This window comes from Opisthocomus hoazin, chromosome 3, assembly GCF_030867145.1.
Source record: "Opisthocomus hoazin isolate bOpiHoa1 chromosome 3, bOpiHoa1.hap1, whole genome shotgun sequence".
In the NCBI taxonomy this organism is placed as follows: Eukaryota; Metazoa; Chordata; class Aves; order Opisthocomiformes; family Opisthocomidae; genus Opisthocomus; species Opisthocomus hoazin.
Genome location: NC_134416.1, coordinates 84,558,254 through 84,577,970, shown reverse-complemented (window position 1 = coordinate 84,577,970; position 19,717 = coordinate 84,558,254). Strand labels below are relative to the sequence as shown.

At 41.8% G+C, this 19,717-nt stretch overlaps 1 protein-coding gene across 11 annotated transcripts in view; it reads left to right on the top strand.

Moving 5' to 3' along the window:
* Positions 1 to 4,596: 4,596 nt before the first annotated feature.
* The window catches only part of MCUR1 (mitochondrial calcium uniporter regulator 1), a 46,578-nt gene continuing 31,457 nt past the window's right edge, over positions 4,597 to 19,717 (top strand). For 8 of the 11 annotated variants that reach the window (XM_075416831.1, XM_075416830.1, XM_075416829.1 and 5 more), the window contains exons 1-8: positions 4,642 to 4,966; positions 5,769 to 5,882; positions 6,817 to 6,920; positions 9,769 to 9,870; positions 11,538 to 11,579; positions 13,862 to 13,933; positions 17,447 to 17,500; positions 18,597 to 18,711. In XM_075416831.1, the coding sequence (XP_075272946.1) occupies positions 4,726 to 4,966; positions 5,769 to 5,882; positions 6,817 to 6,920; positions 9,769 to 9,870; positions 11,538 to 11,579; positions 13,862 to 13,933; positions 17,447 to 17,500; positions 18,597 to 18,711 (844 nt within the window). In that variant the 5' untranslated portion in view covers positions 4,642 to 4,725. The other 3 variants (XM_075416838.1, XM_075416840.1, XM_075416837.1) reach the window with 3 other exon arrangements.

The following is a 19,717-nucleotide window of genomic DNA, read 5'->3' as shown; positions in this document are numbered from 1 at the left end:
GCTCTTCTGTGCCATGAGAATGATTCTTCCTGCCTTTATTTAGTCAAAGGTAGTGAAGACATCAATATTTTGTATACAAGCTAATTCTTGGGCTGGCAGGAAGGGATATTGGTCCAAGTTGTTCTCCATTGTGAGGCACTCGGTTTTGACAGCTTTGAACACAGGTGGTATTTATCTGTACATTCTACAGGTAAAATACGTCTGATGAGAACATAGCAAGATTTAATATTCTAATATAAATGCCATTTCTCATTGCTGTCAACCATAGCACTTGAGTAAATATTATACCTCCTTCCTTCAAGAAATCACAGTAGGGTTATTTCTGGGAATTGAACCAGCTTCCAGGAAGAGGCATTCTGCTGGTGGTTTCTGGAAGGTGCACGGTGCCTGACCCCATTTTAAGATCCCTGAAATGGCTGTTTAGCAACTTAGGGGATCAGGTCCATTGGTTTAAACCTCGTCTGGGTCCCAAGATTTGCACTGGAGCGGCACTGGCAGCCAGCACCATTAGCGGTTACTGCCATCTATGGGTAGGATCATTTTTAGCTGGATTCCTCTGGGACCGTTTCTTCAGCACAAATAATATACCTGTTCTCATACATAAACAAATGTAACGGAATAAACGACACAGTCATCGTTGATTTCTCCACTAAAAAGAAACCAAAATAACAGAGGAAACAAACAAAATAACTCCTACGCATCCACCTAAAAAGAATGGGAGAAGATTTTGAACGCTTTAAACGATTATCTGCCGAACTTATCATTTTATTTTCCATCTTCCGTACGTTGGGTGCCGCCTTCGCTTTAAAACCACTGGGGCACACTCATCCCTGACATAACAGGACTGAAATGACTCCAGATGCACCCTACAATTTGCCTATTCATTTGAATGCTGTTACAGACTTTTTTTTAAACCTTTTGAAAGTGGGAAAGCATTTACGCAATGGTGACTCCCATTCTTTTCCAGCCTGGCAGGTTTTTAGCTTTTCCCATTTAGAATTAAGAGCAGTTTGGGGTATTCATCACCCCTGACAGCTGCTAATCCCCCTCAACTCTATACAGTCACTGTGTTAAAACATTTGAAGTAACAGGACTACTCAATGCTATTTTGGATTGCACCTGTGGTCCTTTTAGCTCATTAGTCCTTCTCTACAGCGGCTAGTCCCAGATGCTTGAGGGGGAAAGTGAAAAACCTCTGCTGTGGAAAATTGGTGCAAGGGCACAGGAACCAGTCCCTTGATATTATAGGTAACTGCATCATAAAATCCCCTTCACAAGCCAACCCCATCCGTCTAAAAATTGATTTCATTTTTTGACCCCTCCTGATTCCTGTTGGGAAGCTTTTCACAAGGGCTGTTGAGTAAAAACTTTTAAATTTCCAATGTACCTTTATTTATGGACACTCTACGCCAAATGTTCCTTTACCAATAACGTTCTTTTGCATAAACAGTGGTTCTTTTTTCTTTCCCTGCCTATTTTTACACTCTTGTTTACAGATGGAAACAAGATGCCCTCTCAAGCTTTGTTTTGCTAAGCTAAACAAGCCAATCTCTTTTTAATCGCCTGTGAGAGAAAAGACTCTTCACTCCCCTCAATTATCCTGTTGACGCTAGGTTGCCAGTTTGAATATGAATTTACCTTTCCTGTATTAGAGTGACCAGAACTGTAGTTTGTATTTGAAATGACATTATACTCCAGGCTTTAGGAAACTTTCCGTGTGAACCACTGAAAATACCCCAGTTGGTACACCTTTGGGTTCCCTTTGCTTTCCTTGCAGCCATAGCACAGTGGTGGGTCATCGATACCTCTCAGAGCTCATTTTACCCTCTCCTTTAGTTTTCACACGAAAACACAGCAGATATTTTTACTAATCCTTATTTTGAACTTTGCATTACTTCGCCGCTTCTGTTTAGCCCAGTTTTTAAGGTCACCCACTGCTGCTTAATCCTTCTCTGCAGATTTCACTGTGACAACCAAGGGGGTTATAACTCTGTAGATCCGTGAACGCTGTTTGCCTGCAGGGACAAAGTCTTCCGGACACCAAGCACACAACCTTCAGCGCATGTCTCATTTATAGTTTCTAAGTAGGACCTAACAACTTCCATGGGGCAACGCACAGATGAAAGCCAAGCATTAAGCAACCTAGAATCATGCAGAAGGTTTTTCGTCTTGTCTTTTCCTGGCTTGTGACTACAACGTTTGTGCCTCTTTGTGTGGGAATTAGTCCCCAAAGCCCAGTTAGCAAAATGGATAGCTCTGAAGCTGCTGCAGCCCACTGAAGCTGCCTCCAGGGCTCAGTGAATCGACCTGCTGGTTAGTATATACCAATGTGATAACAATATAACTGCTGGTTAGTGTATAACAATCTTCAACATGGAGGTCAAAACAGGGGATCTGGAAGATGACCACTGGAAAGGGAAGAAAAATGAACAAGTTGATCTCTGACACAAAGATAGAAAGTCCATTGCGCCAGGAGATCTCTATAGCTAATGGCAGTAACTTTGCTTTCCTTAGGGAAGATGAAGTTGGGCACTGGTAGCCAGCATGTGACACCGTACTTGACCCTGAACGGGCTGACTCCAGTTGCAATTGCAGCCTCCACCTGTACAGCACTTCTTGCATACATTATCTGCCATCATATCCGAGTGCAGACATCAAATGTTGTTCCAGAAAGATGAGGAGCTACTGAAGAGAGTCCAGCAGAGGGCTACGAGGATGATGAGGGGACTGGAGCATCTCTCCTATGAGGAGAGGCTGAGGGAGCTGGGTTGTTTAGCCTGAAGAAGAGAAGGCTGAGAGGGGATCTTATCAATGCTTACAAATATCTGCAGGGTGGGTGTCAGGAGGATGGGGCCAGACTCTTTTCAGTGGTGCCCAGTGACAGGACAAGGGGCAATGGGCACAAACTGAAGCAGAGGAAGTTCCATCTGAACATGAGGGAGAACTTCTTCCCTCTGAGGGTGATCGAGCACTGGAACAGACTGCCCAGGGAGGTTGTGGAGTCTCCTTCTCTGGAGATATTCAAGACCCACCTGGACGCGGTCCTGTGCAGCCTGCTCTGGGTGATCCTACTTCAGCAGGGGGGTTGGACTAGGTGATCCCCAGAGGTCCCTTCCAACCCTGTCATTCTGTGAACTGCAAAATGCAAACCAGCAGATGACAGAAAAGGAGAAACTTCAGTTGTCACAATTTTGCCTTTCAATTGCTATAGCAAGCGCAGGGCTGTGAAAGGGCTCATTGAAGAAGGAGTATCAAGGAAAACACACTGTGTCAGTTTCTGCAGATGAAAAGACAACTGCCTGCAGACTCCCAAACGTCAGGAATTATGGCCATGCTAACGCCAGGCGATGTGCACACAACAACCAAGCAGATGCAATGCACATCAGGCAAGTTTCTGCTTTTACTCACAATGAAAACACACACAGCTGTGCGGGTGAGCCCGCCGATGTCCCTGAGCTCTCACTGTCCAAGCTGTCTCAGAAACAGCTATTCATGCGGGATTAGTCTGTGAGTGTAGTAGTATCTTTCTGATATACTGAAGTAACATTCACATTTATTTTGTAGTAACAGCAATGGCTGCTACTGTTCTGCTTCATCACCGCAGCAGCTGGAGGGAATCGTGGCTACAGCAGCCGGCGCCACCACATGCCACAGCAGTTCACCCGCCTTTGCGTTAGCAGAGATACATCTGAACAATGTATCTGTATCTTCAGGGGTAGCTGAAGACGTCCCTGTTCACTGCAGGGGGGGTCTGGCTAGACCACCTCCAAAGGTCCCTCCCAACCCAAAGCATTCTATAATTGATTCTGTGACGCTGTCTTCATGTGGATCTACCGTAATTATCTGTGCTGGTCAGAAGGGTGGTGCGTGCTTTTCGCGAACGTGTACGCAATGGAAGGAACAGCCTTGCTCTGAAAGAGGAGCTGCCTGGGGAAAATCAGTGGGCCGAGCCGATTTCTTCTCATATTAGCTCCCTACAAATATTAGGTACGTCTGTTTTAGAAGCAGAGCAGGTAAGGAAGAAGCAGACAGGTATTTTCAGCAGAACAGCCAGCACAGCAGCCCTGGCCCACTCTGATGGTGACAGCAGTTATTTCACGATGGAAGCTCCCCACCCTTACATCCTCCGAGCTGCCCAGTTCTGCAAGCTGCTTGGTTAACAGCTCTGAACCCCGAAATCTCCGTACCGTTACAGAATGGCAGATTTGTCTCGAATGCGCTTATTTCTACCAAACATCGCGTCTTCGTGTTATTAAAAACGTTATTGGGGAAGGGGTCGGAGGTCGGGCAGGAGGCACCGCACTGCGCCTGCCCCGCACCACCGGGACACCCCCCAGAACACCCTCTCTTTTTTCATATAGACGAAGGACGGAAACAGTAGAGCCTGTGCCACTAACGGCCAGCTCGCCGGGGCCGGCGGGAGGGCACGGGGACGGAGGGAGCCCCCACAATGGCCGCCCCAGCAGCCAGCCCGCCCGCCCGCACCGCTCTTCTGGCCGCAGCCGCCGCGCGTGAGCCATACAATCAACCGCCGCCCCTCACAGCGCCGCGCGCGTCTTTCCCCACGCGCCGGAGGCGGAAGCGAGACGCCGGCCTGCAGCGGAAGCGGGGCGCTGAGGCAGCGCGCGCTCGGCAATGGCGTTCCGGTAGCGGCGGCGGCGGCGGTGGTGGTTTCCCTCCTCCCCACCCCCGCGACCTCCGTCGCTGGTACCGGGTGGCGCGGCCATGGCCCGGGGTCCGGCGGCCACGGCTGTGAGCGGCGGGAGGCGGGCGCTGCTGCTGCGGGCGGGCGGCGCCCTCCCACCCGCCGGCGCCGCCGCCGCCTCACGCGAGGGCCGCGCGCCCCGCTCCCCGGCGCCCCGCTGCCTCAGCGGCTGGCAGCGCCCGCCCGCACCGCCGGGCTCCGGGGCGGGCAGCGCGGGGCGGGGACGGCCCGGCGGGGAGAGGAGCCGCTGCGGGGAGCGGGGTGAGAGCGGGGAGCGGCGCGGCGCGGGGGTGAGGAGGGGTGCCCGTGTCCCGTCACCTCACCGGCCTGCGGGGGCCTGCGAGGAGCCTTCAGGAGCAGCAGCTCTGTGAAGGGGCCGTGGAGGGGGTCGGCAGGACCGGGTCCCCCCCCAAGGGGTATATCGGTTACCGTGTGTTGGTGTTGGACAGCGAAGGCATGGCCGCGTTGTGTGCCTTTGGGGACAGAGAGCTCTGCCTCCTGACAGTTTACCTCAGGCTCCAGCTTAGGTTCCTGCTGGCAGCTAGTTTATGCACTAGTATGTGCCAGTTACACTAGATTTCCCCCTGTGCGTGAGTGCTGTGGTACTGATACTCGGGGAGTGCGTTAATGATCGTTCTAATCGCCATTTAGTGTGGAAAGGGCGACCGGCGAAGCTTTGCTTCTTCAGCAAAGAACGGAAGGAGCCTGCGGATGTAGTCCTCAAAGCTATGAAGTGCTCACAGCTTCCAGGTTTTATGCTGATAGCAGTGAAAGGACGATTTTAAGACCCTGACGCTTGGCGGGATTTTTCTAGGACAGCGTTTTCTTGGAGAACATCTACAATGGTGTTGTATTCTGCTTTAAAGCTCTTGTGTGCAGAGCTTGTTAGTCGGGTGCCTTTTCAGTTTCAATCATGCTGCGATAATCTCAATGCACAATCTTAATGTTTTGTAGTAAATGACAAGTATTTGGTGCAGTAAGGAAACTCCTGGAAAGCAAACATGTTGATTAAATAATCTTTCTTAAAAATAACTTATGTTTTGTTTATCTTTTTTTTTCCCAGCTGTAAGCATCTCTGCATCATCATCTTTACAAAGCAAAGGGAATGTTTCCTTACTGGGAAATAGGAAGCTTTTTTTTGACACTCATGCACTCGTATGCCTCTTGGAAGAAAATGGTAATTTTCTGGAAAATGGGTAGCTATTTTTAATGTCATTTTGTGAGTGGTTTTTATTTTACAAAGTTTGTTACTTGTGCTTGACATGCGATGTTACAGCTTCAGTTTTACGGATTTTTTCTTTTTTATATATACATATATATATATATACACACAGTATATATATACACAGTATATATATATATATACTGTGTAAGAACATGTAGGGTTTTTATGCTTCCAAAAGGAAACAGTGAGCTTATATAGCTTTGATTGGAATAATTTATTATCCTATTGGTAATTAAAAATGCTGAAGAGAAATTAAATTTTAATAATTGAAAGTAAAAAAAAACAAACAAAACAAAAAATGTTTTCAAGGTAGTGGTTTAAAATGTACTGATTGGATTCCTACATATTTAATATATAGCGCCTTGAAATTGCAACAGTGTGTTATAATGGGATTGAATATGGACTACTATGTAAAATGCAGGTTTTGGGATATAACATAGAATACTATACAAAGTAAGGCTGCTCTCATGCTAAAAGATAGGTAAAGGAATAGATTATTTTTGATTCATGCTAATGTTGCTGAGGTGGGGAAGGTACCATAAGGTGAGGTTCGGGATCAGAATTCTTGCTCGCAGGAATAACCACATGTGAGAGATGATGTTCCGTGATGTTTCTAGAAAATTTCCAGCATTTATTCTGCTGATGTTGTAATAGTGCTGTACTACAGAAGCAGCTATACTGTGTCACAGACATAATTTTGGGGTGGAGGAACTTTAATGTACTGACTGGTTGTGTTCTTTTGTTAGTGCTGGATCAAGAGGAGTATGTTTTATCATCTTTCATAACTGACATTCGTTTTAACTTGATGCTGAGTATTAGCAAGTGACATTTCTGTAAACTGTCCAGATTTAGGTCTCTGAATGTTGCTGCATTTTGTTTTGCTTAGGGTTCACTACTCAGCAGTCGGAGATCATCGTATCTGCATTAGTGAAAATTATGAACACCAACCTGGATATAATTTACAAGGACATGGTCACCAAAGTACAGCAGGTTAGCTGAAAGACGATGGTGGGATTGAAGTAGATCAAAACCTAGTATGCCTGCTAGTGAAATGTATGTTACTATTTATTACTGTTAGATGCTGTATTTTGAAAGTTTGAAGGTGAAGAACAAACATTGGTGTATATTTATTGGCTCATGAATTTTGTCTTGCTTTTATCAAATACTTATCAAAGTGTTGTGGTGGTCCTTGAGATTTAGGTACTGAGTTGATACGCAAGCCACAGGTAGCTTTTTGGATTCAACCTTTTTGTAGCATGAAAAAGAATTACTGAGAAGGCTTTTAGACAGACATAGGAAGTATTCAGTGCATGGATTTGAATACTTACAGCTCCTACGTATATTCTTTTGTGGACTTGTGATAAGGAAGTACAGATTCCCTCAGTGAATTACCACCCTGTTACGTGGTACCTTTTTATTTATCTCGTCACAATGACATTTATATTGGATTAGAATTGAGCTGAATTTCTTTCTTTCTATGACGTTTTAAGGGCATGATTGTTGTGTGGTTGTATACACTGGTAACATACAGGAACATGTATAGTTTGGATGTTGATACTGAAATCTGTCTCCTTTTCCTTTGATGCATACATTGTTCTTGGTATCCTCTAAACCTACCCAGCATATGCATCTTGGTGCAAGGAAGTGAAGAAAACTTGCTTGGAAATAGACTGATAATGCTGAGTGTCTGCAGAGGTCCTTCCTGGCTGCCAGGAAATTGCATACAAATGAACTGAACTGTTGGCTTTGACTTGTGAGGGAATGATTGTTTTAACGAATAATTGCGTCTGTAGGCAAGGGTTCTAGTTTTAATAGTGGCTGTGATTTCTTGGGGGGCCCTTTGTCAGGTCATACAGAGGTAGATCTGTGCAAGGAGTTGGACATGACAGTGTTGACTATTGCCATGTTGAGCTCTTGGGCCTCTGGCTTCAGAAATGAAACTGAAATTCAGAGTAAGAAATGATTCACTGCATGTGGAACTTAAGCATCTTTGAATGGGATTCACAATGCCTGGTATGCTGGAATTCCCTGACGCGTAAGCTAGTCAAACAGGCAACGCTGACAAGAAGCGTGGCTGAAGTACAACCTATTGGGCCACTCTGTGAGGCTGGGATTCACGGCCCCAGGTCACCTTCTGAACACAGGCTTTAACTTATTTCGTAGTAATAAGGCTACTGTCTTAAAACGTGAGAAAACGGCAGCTGCTGTCTCTGTAGTACAATAGTCTTGGCAGTAGGACATCTCATCAAGAAGCGGAATGCCTGGATTTTGTACCAACTTCTGTCTAAGGAGGCTTCCGCTCACCTTGCCTACCTCCTAGATCCAGGCAAAGCAGACATGGCTGAGCTTCCTCCCCCTGTGCTGAACTTGTGCCACAGTTGATCAGAGCATGCAGTGTTAGAGGGACCCTTTCTCCCGTGGGTGGTTATATTTTACAATGAAAAGTCATTGCATCTCTGCCTCCTTCTATGCCCAGCTTTTTTTGAATGAAAGTAGACAGGTTTCCTTTGTTGCTCCTGATGGTAGACGTTTCCTGAGACTGTCTGATCGATTCCACCCTCAGGTGACTTTCTGTCATTAAGATTGAAATGTGCAGGTTTGTGTGGCGTGCTAAGGTAGAAGCAGCTCAGGAGGTGTATATGCCATGAACTCTGGGCAACATGATAGAACCTGTAGTTCCTTATAGTCTTTGAATGCATAAGAGCTTATGGAAAAGGAGACTGATGAGTTGGAAGAGGATTTGGAAAGTTGTGGATGTAGCTATCGCCATTAGGCCCTAGCTGGATATGTAAAAGGTGAAATATTACACTGGTTAGATAAAACCTTGAGGGGGAGGGGGGAGGGCGACGGGAAGTGTGTGTGTGTGTATGTATAAAGATGAAGAAGAGAAAGAATATGGAAGTCTGTTCTCTGTTTTACTGAGCTCAGTGAAGAAGAGAGAGAACAAAAGCAAGCTGGAGACATCAGGGAGTGGGAGAGGAGGTGTCCATGGCAGTACTCTTTCTGTAGACTTTTCGTAATGTGTCTAGTACACTAAGCCACTTTTTTTACTGTTGTGGTCAGGTAGCCTGGTGAGGCATCTGCAGATGCCACTTAAACATATAACACTGTAAACTAGAACAGCATCTCCTGACAAAAGTGAAGTCAGAGTCCTGTGTCAGATTTGTAGGGTTCTTAGTTCAGAATCAAAAGCAAGGAACTACTTATTAGGGGAAGGTCTTCAGAGAAGAGAAGGCAGTCCCTGTTTGCATGTGTGGGCAGTGTAGCATCTAGAACAACGCCTGCGGACTTTTCCATCCTTGAAAGTTGCTGAGAATTCTTGCTTGTCTTCTGTCAGCTCAGTATAACAGACTGAGAAGAGCAGTTAAAAGTGTAAGTGTAGTGCATGATTCTGAGCAGTGCAGCAAAGCGAGCCCCCTTGCAGGTGGAGGTAAGAAAGGAGGTAATTACTAAAGAGTGTGGTTTCACTGAGGAGTTTCGTTCTGAAAGCCAGCTTTCCTCATTTAGCTCCGAGACACATCTTCTCTCCCCAATACCCTGGCTAGCTTAAGGATTTGAAGACTTGGAAGAAACTGTTTCCTAGGCTTACTAATTGAATTATTCTGAACTGTGTTAGCACTGCTAATTTTGTCAAACATTACCAACGTTTGAGCCTAACTTGCTTAGTCTGTCACTGTCACTTAATTTATCTTGCTTTCTGAAACTCAAATAATCAGTCTGAAATTGCTGAACTAAAAATTTCATGGTACCAAAATAGCCTACCGTATTTGTAGGAAAGAGATGAGAAAAATCATTATTGTTATGTTACGTTCTGAGGTTTTTCTTCCCTCTTTTAAAGGAAATTGCACTCCAGCAAGTAATGTCCCATATTGGTGGCGTGAAAAAGGATATGATTATTTTGGAAAAAAGTGAATTTTCAGCACTTCGTTCAGAAAACGAGGTAAAACTCACTGTCTTGGAAAGTGCTATTCTAGCATTTGCTTATTTTTTCTAATGATGTAAAAAAGCATTTTGTACCCAAGGGGCTGGCTCTGGGGCTGGTATGGTTTAGCACCTTCATTAGTGACCTTGTTGATGGGGCAGAGTACACCCTTAGCAAGTCTGCGATGATACAAAGCTGGGAGCAGTGGCTGATACACCAGGCAGTTGTGCTGCCGTTCAGGGGGGACATCAGCAAACTGGGAAAATGGGCTGACAGGAATCTCATGAAGTTGAACAAATGGAAATGGCAAGTCCTGCCCCTGGGGAGGAACAGCCCCAGGCACCTGGACAGGCTGGGGCTGACCTGCTGGGAAGCAGCTTTGCAGGAAGAGGCCCTGAGGGTCCTGACGAACACCAACTTGACCACGAGCTGACAATGAGCCCTTGTGGCAAAGAAGGCCAACAGCTTCCCGGGCTGTGTTAGGGGGGATGCCAGTGGGTCAAGGGAGGTGATCCTTCCCCTCTGTCTGGCACTCGTGAGGCTTCATCTGGGGTGCTGGGTCCATTTCTGGGCTCCCCAGTGCGAGGGAGACATGGACATGCCGGGCAGAGTCCAGTAAATGGCCACAAAGATTAGTAAGGGACTGGAGCGTCTGACACGTGAGGAAAGACTGCAAGAGTTGGGACCGTTTATAGCCTGGAGAAGAGCAGGCTCAGCAGGGATCTTGTCAATGTGTACAAATATTTGAAGGGAGGGTATAAAGAAGACAGGGACGGGCTGCTTCTGGTGTTGTCCTGTGACAGAACAGTAGGTAATTGGCACAGACCAAAATGCGGGAAGTTCTATTTAGAGATAAGAAAACCCTTTTTACTGTAAGGGTGGTAGAACGCTGGAATAGGATACCCAGAGAGGCTGTGGAGCACCTGTCCTGGAGACACTCAAAACCCAACTGGACATGGCCCTGAGCAACCTGTTCTTATTGCCCCTGCTTTGAGCAGGGAATTGGATTCGATGATCTCCAGAGAGAGTTAATAGGAGATGCTATAGCCATACCTATTTCATGTATCTTTTGAAAGAAATAAAGTAATAGAATAATTTGAGTTAGAAATGACCCCTAGAGAACATTAGGTACTTGCAGGGTGCAGTATGATTGCCATTTAGCCATCTCTCATTAAAGCTGAACAAACCCAGCTCGCTGTCCTTACCCCCCCACCCCCAACATAGTGTACTCCAGCCCCCCCGTCATCTTCAAGGCCCTCCGCTGGACTTGCTCCAGTATGTCAACATCTGTCTGTCACCAGGGAGCCCAAAGCTAGACACAGCACTTCCAGTGCAGGCTCACAGGTGCTAAACACAGGGAAATAATCATCTCCCCTGGCTTGCTGGGTTTGCTCTGGCTCGTAGCATCCTATGAGCTTGGGCGCCTTGGCTGCTGTGGGACATTGCTGGCAGTGCTTCGGTCTTCTGCTGTTGTTTGCAGATGCACAGCACTGAGTCAACGTGCGTGTCTACACATGCATATATCGATACACATACTGAGCACATAGAGTTAAACCACGCTCGTTTTGCTTTCCTTTTCACGTTACGGATTATAGTTATTGTTACTGACCATGCAAATTCATTAGTATTTCTAGATTGTGTGTTTGTGTATAGTAATAGAGTACAATTTTTTTCTACTCTCCCAGAAAATAAAACTTGAACTCCAGCAGATAAAGAAGCAAGTCATGGTAAGGTACCATACCAGTATAATTAAGAATTAACACCTGTCTAGTTTGGTTTAAATAAAAAATAATTGTTGCTTTCAAGATTTTATTTTAAAACCTGTTCTTAATTGTTGTGATATATAGGATACTGAAATTGTAGTTGATGGTACACTGTGGGCTGCAGCAAAAACAGTTTCATGCACACTTTATTTATGGTGACAGAGTACTGTGCATGGTACAAGAGGTGAAGAAAAATTTAACTGAAGATTTTTTACTTACATGTCCTTAATTTAGATTCAGAAAGTGGCTAACTGCCGTGTCGTGGTTAAGACTGAGTGAAGTTCTGCCATTAGGGCTGCCTATTACGTGTAAAGACATAACATACTTTCAAATTTACAGCACTTTCTAATTAGTTTGGGGGTTTTTGTTGGGGTGGTTTTTTGTGGGGGTGTTGTTTTGTTGTTTTTTTTTTTTGTCTGAAGACATATCTGTTAGCTGTCCAGAATTTAAAATAGCTTTTAAATGGCTTCTTTAGGCCACTAAGTTTGGGACCATTATGTTTGGTCCCATTTGTTTCGGAGCAAATGACCTTTGCGAGAGAAGACTCTCTGGGGAAAACTCCCTCTGTTAGTTATCATACCGATTCTTAGTCTTATCAGGTTTAAGCATCAATGCTGTGTTTCTGTTCTTTATGGTTTGCCTGTCTTGAATAGCACTCCAAACACCCTTCTACCATCAAAACCAGATCATCTCAAAACCTGTTATTTCAATGGATGTGGAGTCATAAGCAGCCTTTACACAGAAACAAACATTCTTGCAAGAGTGATGAAGTTTGGAAACTGGGAAACAGTAGCTCTTCTTGGGGAGCATGGTCATCTGACTTGAGAGCTGCTGTTTCCTGCTGTGATGTCCTTCTTAGCTGAAAGGATGGAGCATTCTTTCGCTAGGATTTGTCCATGCAACTGGCAGAATGTTGGACTTGTTGAGCCAGGTGAAGATGTGGTCAATCTCAGCCTAGTGCCTTCTTGCTGTTTCTTCCCTATTCCCTTCCATTTCTATTTGCACTATGATCTCCAAAAGGCAAAAATAAATTTCTCAAGGCTAATCCTGCATGTTTAATAGTGTTATGAAATGCTTCATGCATCTGGGTTTTCAGAATACCATTTTAAAATACATTTGGCTTCTAATTTTGAATTGTAACTTACAGTTTCAGTTGCATATGAGTTAGTGTAATCAACTGGTAGAGCATCAAGGACCTGAGTCATATTTTCTTAAAAGCTAGATGTCTTTATACTTACAGTTGAAGGTTAAATTTTGAATAACTTGTAGTTGTGAGAATTACATTTGCTCATACTTGTTCCTCTAAAAGACAAGAAGACATAATGTTATAAAAGTTTAAGAAAAATTTCTGATTTTTTGATTCATCGAACTGTAATGTATTGTGTTGTAATGACATCTAATTCTAAACCCATTAAAATTAAAAAATTCAAGCAGAAATGGAGTCCAATTATTGTTCATACCAACTTACTGAACTCTTGACTAGTTGATGTTTGCCTACTTGAGAGATGCTTACTTGTTTTTAATAGTAGAATCTCCCAGAACATCAGCAGTCTTTTGCTTCTCCCACACGTTCATCTGATCAGCAGTTTGCCTCGTGACAAACTGTTAGCTGGCTGGAATTCCTGTCAGGAGGTTGCATTAAAATGGCAGCTGTCACTGAGAAAAGCAGAAATCACTTACACCTATTGATGAAGTAGAATGCAAGTGCACAACTTATGGTAGTTTAAAAAAGTTAGGTGTTTAAAAATATAATAAATGTTTTCTGACGTCTAAAATGTCTTTTTCTGAAAGCCCAAGATGTAGTCTTTAGAAACAGATGTTCTTTTACAGTGGAAGGTTAGAAACTGCTTTTAAAGTTATTCTGAGCATCAAGATTGCTTCATGGAGGCAGTCAAACTCACATGTGTACCTAGGGTTGGATTTCTAGAAATCAGAGAGTGTTATGGGATGTATTAAACATTCCCAGCATTTATAGAAGGATGTGTTCCCAATGAACTGCTGTTTGCAGTGTTCTGGTTTTAAAAGTAATTGTCAGGTTTGGATTCTGTGAGCCAATTCATACTATAGAAAATGAGTATTTCCCAGGGGAAGATCAGGAATACTTACACTTTTAAAGATTGTCTACATTAATTGGAGCAAAGCTTGGTTCCCAAGATATGTAAAGAAAGGCACAATATATTTGTCTATTTTTTTTCTGCTTATGATTAGAAAATCTTGCTTGTTGCTTTTTCAATTTTTCCCATTAGGATGAAATTACCAAAGTTCGTGCAGATAACAAGTTAAGCCTAAACCTAGAGAAGAGCAGAGTAAAAGAATTGGTAAGTTTTGGTTACTTTCTTCTAGAAACATCTGAACAGTAAGTTGTCTCCAAATTTGGGTAAAAGCATCTTATCCAAAGAGTATTTTCATATTAATCTATGCTGTCATTCAGCTTCAATATTCTATTAATCCAAGTTACTCGTCCTTATGCTGCTGTAGTACAAGGTGCCATATTTGGTGTTGTATGTATCTATTTTGATACTGTTTTAATATCAGGATTAGCACATTACACTTAAATATATTTTGTATTTAATCCAAATATGCTGACTAGCTACCTAGAGGTTTTCTATGTTATTAGTATATCTCTTTCTCTAGTTTCACATGTAATTAAGTTTACATGTTTCATTAAATATGTCATCATTGAAGATATTTGACTTCCATATCGCTAGAGAATTTATAGCATAGCTAGTTTGTCAGGAAATACCTATCGTGAAAACAGTTGTAGTTGATTTTTATTTTTTCAGTTGTAACTGATACTGGTTCAGATGGTTTTGAACTTTGAAATATCTGGCGGAACTGGATTCATGTGATCTTAAATTAGAAACATAGATGAAGAATTAGTAGGTTAACAAGTTTTGGCATTATATGTAGCACTCTAAACAGAGTTCTGTTCCCACAGATCTTTTTTGAATAGTGTTTAGGATCTGAAAGGAATTGCGTCTTCTAAATTGAAAGATCTTTAAATGACATTTTTCTGTTAATTTTATTTCTTACTCAGTGCTTTTCACAGGTGTGTAATGAAGGCTTAATATTTACCTCCAATCTAGGCAGTAAGAACTGTTCAAGTAGATACCATTTATCTTCTGTGTGTGTCCCTGGAAGTTTTTCCCAATGATTAGTTTAGGTAACAGCTGTGTCAGTGACTTAGTGTGATGACTTAACAGTCTGTTATCCCATGGTAGGCACTTGAATAAAGTACAATTTGAGCAGGTAGAGTTCTGGATTAAAGGTCAGTAATTTATGCTAATGTTTTAGAAAAGCATCATACGAAATGTGTTAAGTGTGTAGACCATAAACTTTGGTTAAAAAAGCTTACAAAACCTATTTGAAGGGATTTGGGCTTACAAAATCTGTTTAAAATTACTTCATCAGTGATCAGTTAGTTACTAGTGTTTTCTTATATGTTTATGTAGGATCCTAGAATCTGGACTCTGTCTATTGCTCAGAACACTACATTATTTTGACTGTCTTCCAGGAAAAGCAAATTGTGCATGTCAACTTTCTCTCAAGAATGTCATAATTTCTATGAAAACTGCTCTTTTTATCCTCCCCCCACTCCCCCCACTTTAACTGCCAGCTCTGCCATGCGTAAACAGAAAAGGAAAAAGGCAGATGCACGTGGAGCAGGTTGTAGTATATATGCTGAGTCAGGGGTGAGACTTAATCCAGTATTTCCTATAGTAGGCAGAGCATCATTGTCCTATTTACTTGGCTTGTAATGTGGCTTAGGACTGAATATCTAGTTTTCTGAGAATAAAGCTCGGGATTGTTGAAGGTTACTGTGCATTCTTAGTAAGTTACTATTCAGAAGAGAAATAGCTGAAGTTTAAATTGATTCAGCTTGAAGCACGAAGCAAAATGTTCTTATCCTTCACATTTGCTTGGAACAAGTACTGAAGGAGAATTTCTTAATTTGTCAACACTGATATGGGCAGTCTTTAATACTTCAAACTCTAAGTGATTTATCTTTTAATTCGTTCATTCCACTTTATGTTTCTTGGAGACTCCTACATTGCTTAATGCACACCTGTTTATGCTGTGATTTATATCTGCAGTGATACAGATGTGATTTAAAAGGTCAAAGCGCGGTACAAAATTCCATACGTATGCATGTGTTCATGCATCACAGTGCCTCTAAGCTTGCTGTTAAAAATCTCTTGACAAAACTGAATTTTTCTCTGCACTGGGAAAAACATGGATTTAAGAGGAAATCTCCCTGCTGAATTTTAGGGAAGGGGTTTAACTTCATCTTTACTCCTTTTTTTATGCACTGGTGTTATTACAGATGTATGTTGATGTCTTATTGTAAAAGGGTGTATCTGACTGTCTTAAACCTAAGTTTAAAATTCTTGGCTCTGACCTAGAGAGTTCTAGCCACAAAGCAAAACCTTAATAAATACAAACATAAGAAAGAAGCTTGTAGAATAGAAATTATGCAGAAAATGTATATTTGGCTAACAGCATTTATTTAAAGTAAATCAGACTAATTATTTCAATCCATAAAATTGTTTATTTTAAATGTCATGGTTCTTTTGATAGTGATGATCAGTTTATTAGTGTGAGGTCCAATTCTTATGTGAAATTTCACCTCAGACATGATGTCTTTAATAAATATTCTGCCATCTTACCATTTTCAAAAATGTGTATTTATATAAAATGTCTGAATTTCCTTTTTTGCCCCTCTCTATTTTGCAGAATCTAGTGACTTTTATTAATTCTAGACATGCTGTTATTTGTCTTTGTTATGTCACTTTCCACATTTGTAGCAGCCTGCTATCTCTTAACTTCATCCTTAGATCAGTCAAAAGTCCAAACAGAGCTCTAGATCTTTAAGGAGGGTTTTTCAATGCTGAGGCATTTCTGTAGATTAATCTGAGTTTAATATTAAAGTGGAATAAGCTTCCGGAGTGGAGGAAAAATAAAGCAACTTTCCATATAGGAATGTCAACAGATGACATTATTGCTGTGTAACTGAGGATTCCGAGACGGGTACCTGATGACCTTAATACTCTGCACTATAGACTGGCGGTTTAGCAGCTGTCTGTGAATAATTGAATTGCTCCAGTAGTGGGACAGGAACCATTGTAGATGTCAAGGTAAATCATGCCTGTTCATGAGTCAGAAAGGTAACCTGCCTTAAAGGTATGCTGCATTAATTTGTATTTAAAATTTCCTTGAACCCAAATAGCTAGAACTTAAAAATAAGCCACAACTGCTGCTGTTCCACAAATGAATGGCTTAATGTGAGATACGGATGTTCTATATTTAACAAATATATCATAAAATGATGGTCAGAACAACACAAATGGTGAGCGTGTGCGATGCTGGTTAAACATGCCTTTGATAGCCGAGTTCCATATGATGTTTTAAAACCGTACTCCCCTTTCTGAAGACAGTGGTTGGTTCGGTCTTAATTGTGCTTGCATGCTCAATGGATTAGTTAACTGTTCCAGAATTACTGTTTAGAATCATAGGTCTTGGTTTTTCAGAAACGCACATCTGCCAGCCTTTCTTCCAACTGCTTATTAATACATACAGTTTTTGCAGATGTTGCGTGTCTGATGGACTTGTTGCGCTTTACAGTTCAGAGGTGTGGATGAACACCTGTCTAAATTGTGTGTTTCCGAAGGACAGCAATTGTCCTACAATACTGTCTCCCAAGCATTGTCAGACAATAATCTTGTCCAGATTCAGTGTTCTACAGAATTAAGAAACAAAGAAATACGCTTTTAAGTGTATGTGGGGGAAAGTTTAATAACAATATCATGTTTATCTTTTTTTGGCCCCTCTAGTACTCACTTAATGAAAGAAAACTACTTGAAATGAGGACGGAAATAGTGGAATTGGTAAGAACTTGGTAGCTGATTATTACACAGCAAAGCTTTTTGTACTTGTGTTGTAGACCTGCTATTCTTTTTGGAGCTGTTCATGTCTTTAGGCACTTCAATGTACAAAATGTCACTGTGCTTTATTATTTCCCTATGATTGGTACAGATAACTGAAGTATCTACAGAATAAAAAGGCTTTCATATATATTATTAGACCTCTGCAAGTATATATCAACTGTTCAGTGGTCACTTTGTTTTGAAACTTCACGCATGCAGTATTTTCTCTACATAGAATTCTACTCTTAACATTAGTTTGTGAAATAATTTTTTTCTACCCCATGTTCAGTGAGACTTAAGCACATTGCTAGATTGCTTTGCCTTCCTTTTAGAGGAGGTTTTTACCAAGCATTTCCTCTTTCTTTTGTTTCCTTTCTGTAGTATAGGGAAGATGTGTAGCAGTAAATCATTGACTGCTTCACAAGGTTTCAGTAGTGCTGATTTGAAAATATCAGCAACTCAGCAGCTGTTGTTCTCAGTTTACAAGTTTGATCTCTCAGTCTTTCCGGAGTAATAATTCTATCCCCCCCTTTTTTTTTTTTTACAGAAGTCGTATCTTCTGTCATAATCAGATTCTGAATTTGTCTGTAGCTGTTCTTGTGATAGAATGTGTTGCAAGATGAAGACATGCGTTTTTTACATCGGAAGACAAATTCTCAGTTTTTCTAATGGTCCATAAATCTTTATGCTCCGATATGTTTTTGTCACGAGAGGCTCTTTAACTTCTCAATAGCTCTCATAGTTGAGCTGTGCCTTTAGTATCAGTGGGCCAAACGACAGCTTGAAGTTAATGTTTATGCTGCTAGTGAGATAAGAAGGCATCCAGTTCTGCCACTTTCTAGATTACATGTTACGGAACATATCATATGAATTTCTTGAGTTCACCAAAATGTTCCGTTCCTTGGATATAATCAGCTAGGAAGGAACTTGTTCTCTTTGAGTGCAAATTCACATGTATTTAAGGAAGAACCAAAAATACAACTCGAAGGGATGGGTTAAATTTCTACATAAACTAGAAACTGTTCAAATTGCATCAGTATGTTGCTTTGTTTTTTAGCATGCGCAACAAGATCGAGCTCTGACCCAGACAGACAGAAAAATAGACACAGAAGTTGCAGATCTGAAAACAATGCTCGAATCGCACAAACTTGATAATATTAAGTACTTAGCAGGTAAGGAATCTGATGGTTGACTGGTGGTGAAGTTGTTTAACGCTGTTAAGCGTTTGGCAAACTCTCGATTGACCGTATTTATAAAGGCACTGATTAAAAAAAAAATGCTTGAAGAAGTCTCAGTCAAGATTACCAGTGTTATTTGTGTACTTAACTCAGACAAAGGTTCCTACAATTCGCAAGTTTATTTTGCACGGGCTGTGGCTGCATAAGTTTCTGGTTTTTCCCCTGCTATACGCTGTGATAATAATGTGTGTGAGAAATCTAAAAGACTGCCTGTTAATAAGGCCCAAAAAGTTCCTCTGTGCCTGACTTAATTTATAAAAGCAGCCTGCTGCATACATTTCTAGGATTTCTTCATCTGCCTGGTGGAGATCTACATGCAAAATGGAGAATTTCAGCTTTTCTAACTGTTCAGCACCACATGTTCTTTAAACTTTCATTTTTCAGGCATATGCATTACAAAAATACAGTGTTTGTGTGTGTGCCTACATTATTGCCCTAGGTAACTAATATTTTGACATTTTTCTGCTGAGTGTGCAGTGCTATTAAATGAGCAAGTCTGCAGTAGAGAATTATTCTTCTGATTATTCTTTCACAATGGATTTTGTCACAAGTACAATCACTTACTGTCTATTCATAGTACTGTACTTCAGGCATATCTTTGAGAGAACCATTCCTGGAAAATAAAAGGCAATTTATTAAAATGAGAGGAAATTCTTCTCCCCACCATCCCTACTCAAAAACATGTTGAACTCTGCGGGGGGGGAGGGGGAAGTAATTTAAAAATAATTTGAGTTGTGTTTAAAGTGCTCCTGTTACAAACAATGTCAAAAAATTTTTTAAATAGAATTTTTTTAAAATTGCAAGCTGATAAGCCTCTTTAAAGATAGTTTTCATTTATATTTGTTTGCTGGATGCTTGACACTGATTTAATAATCCTGTTATTCATTTCCTCACTTTACAACTGTAACTTGCCATATTGATCTTTTTTGGAATGGTAAGC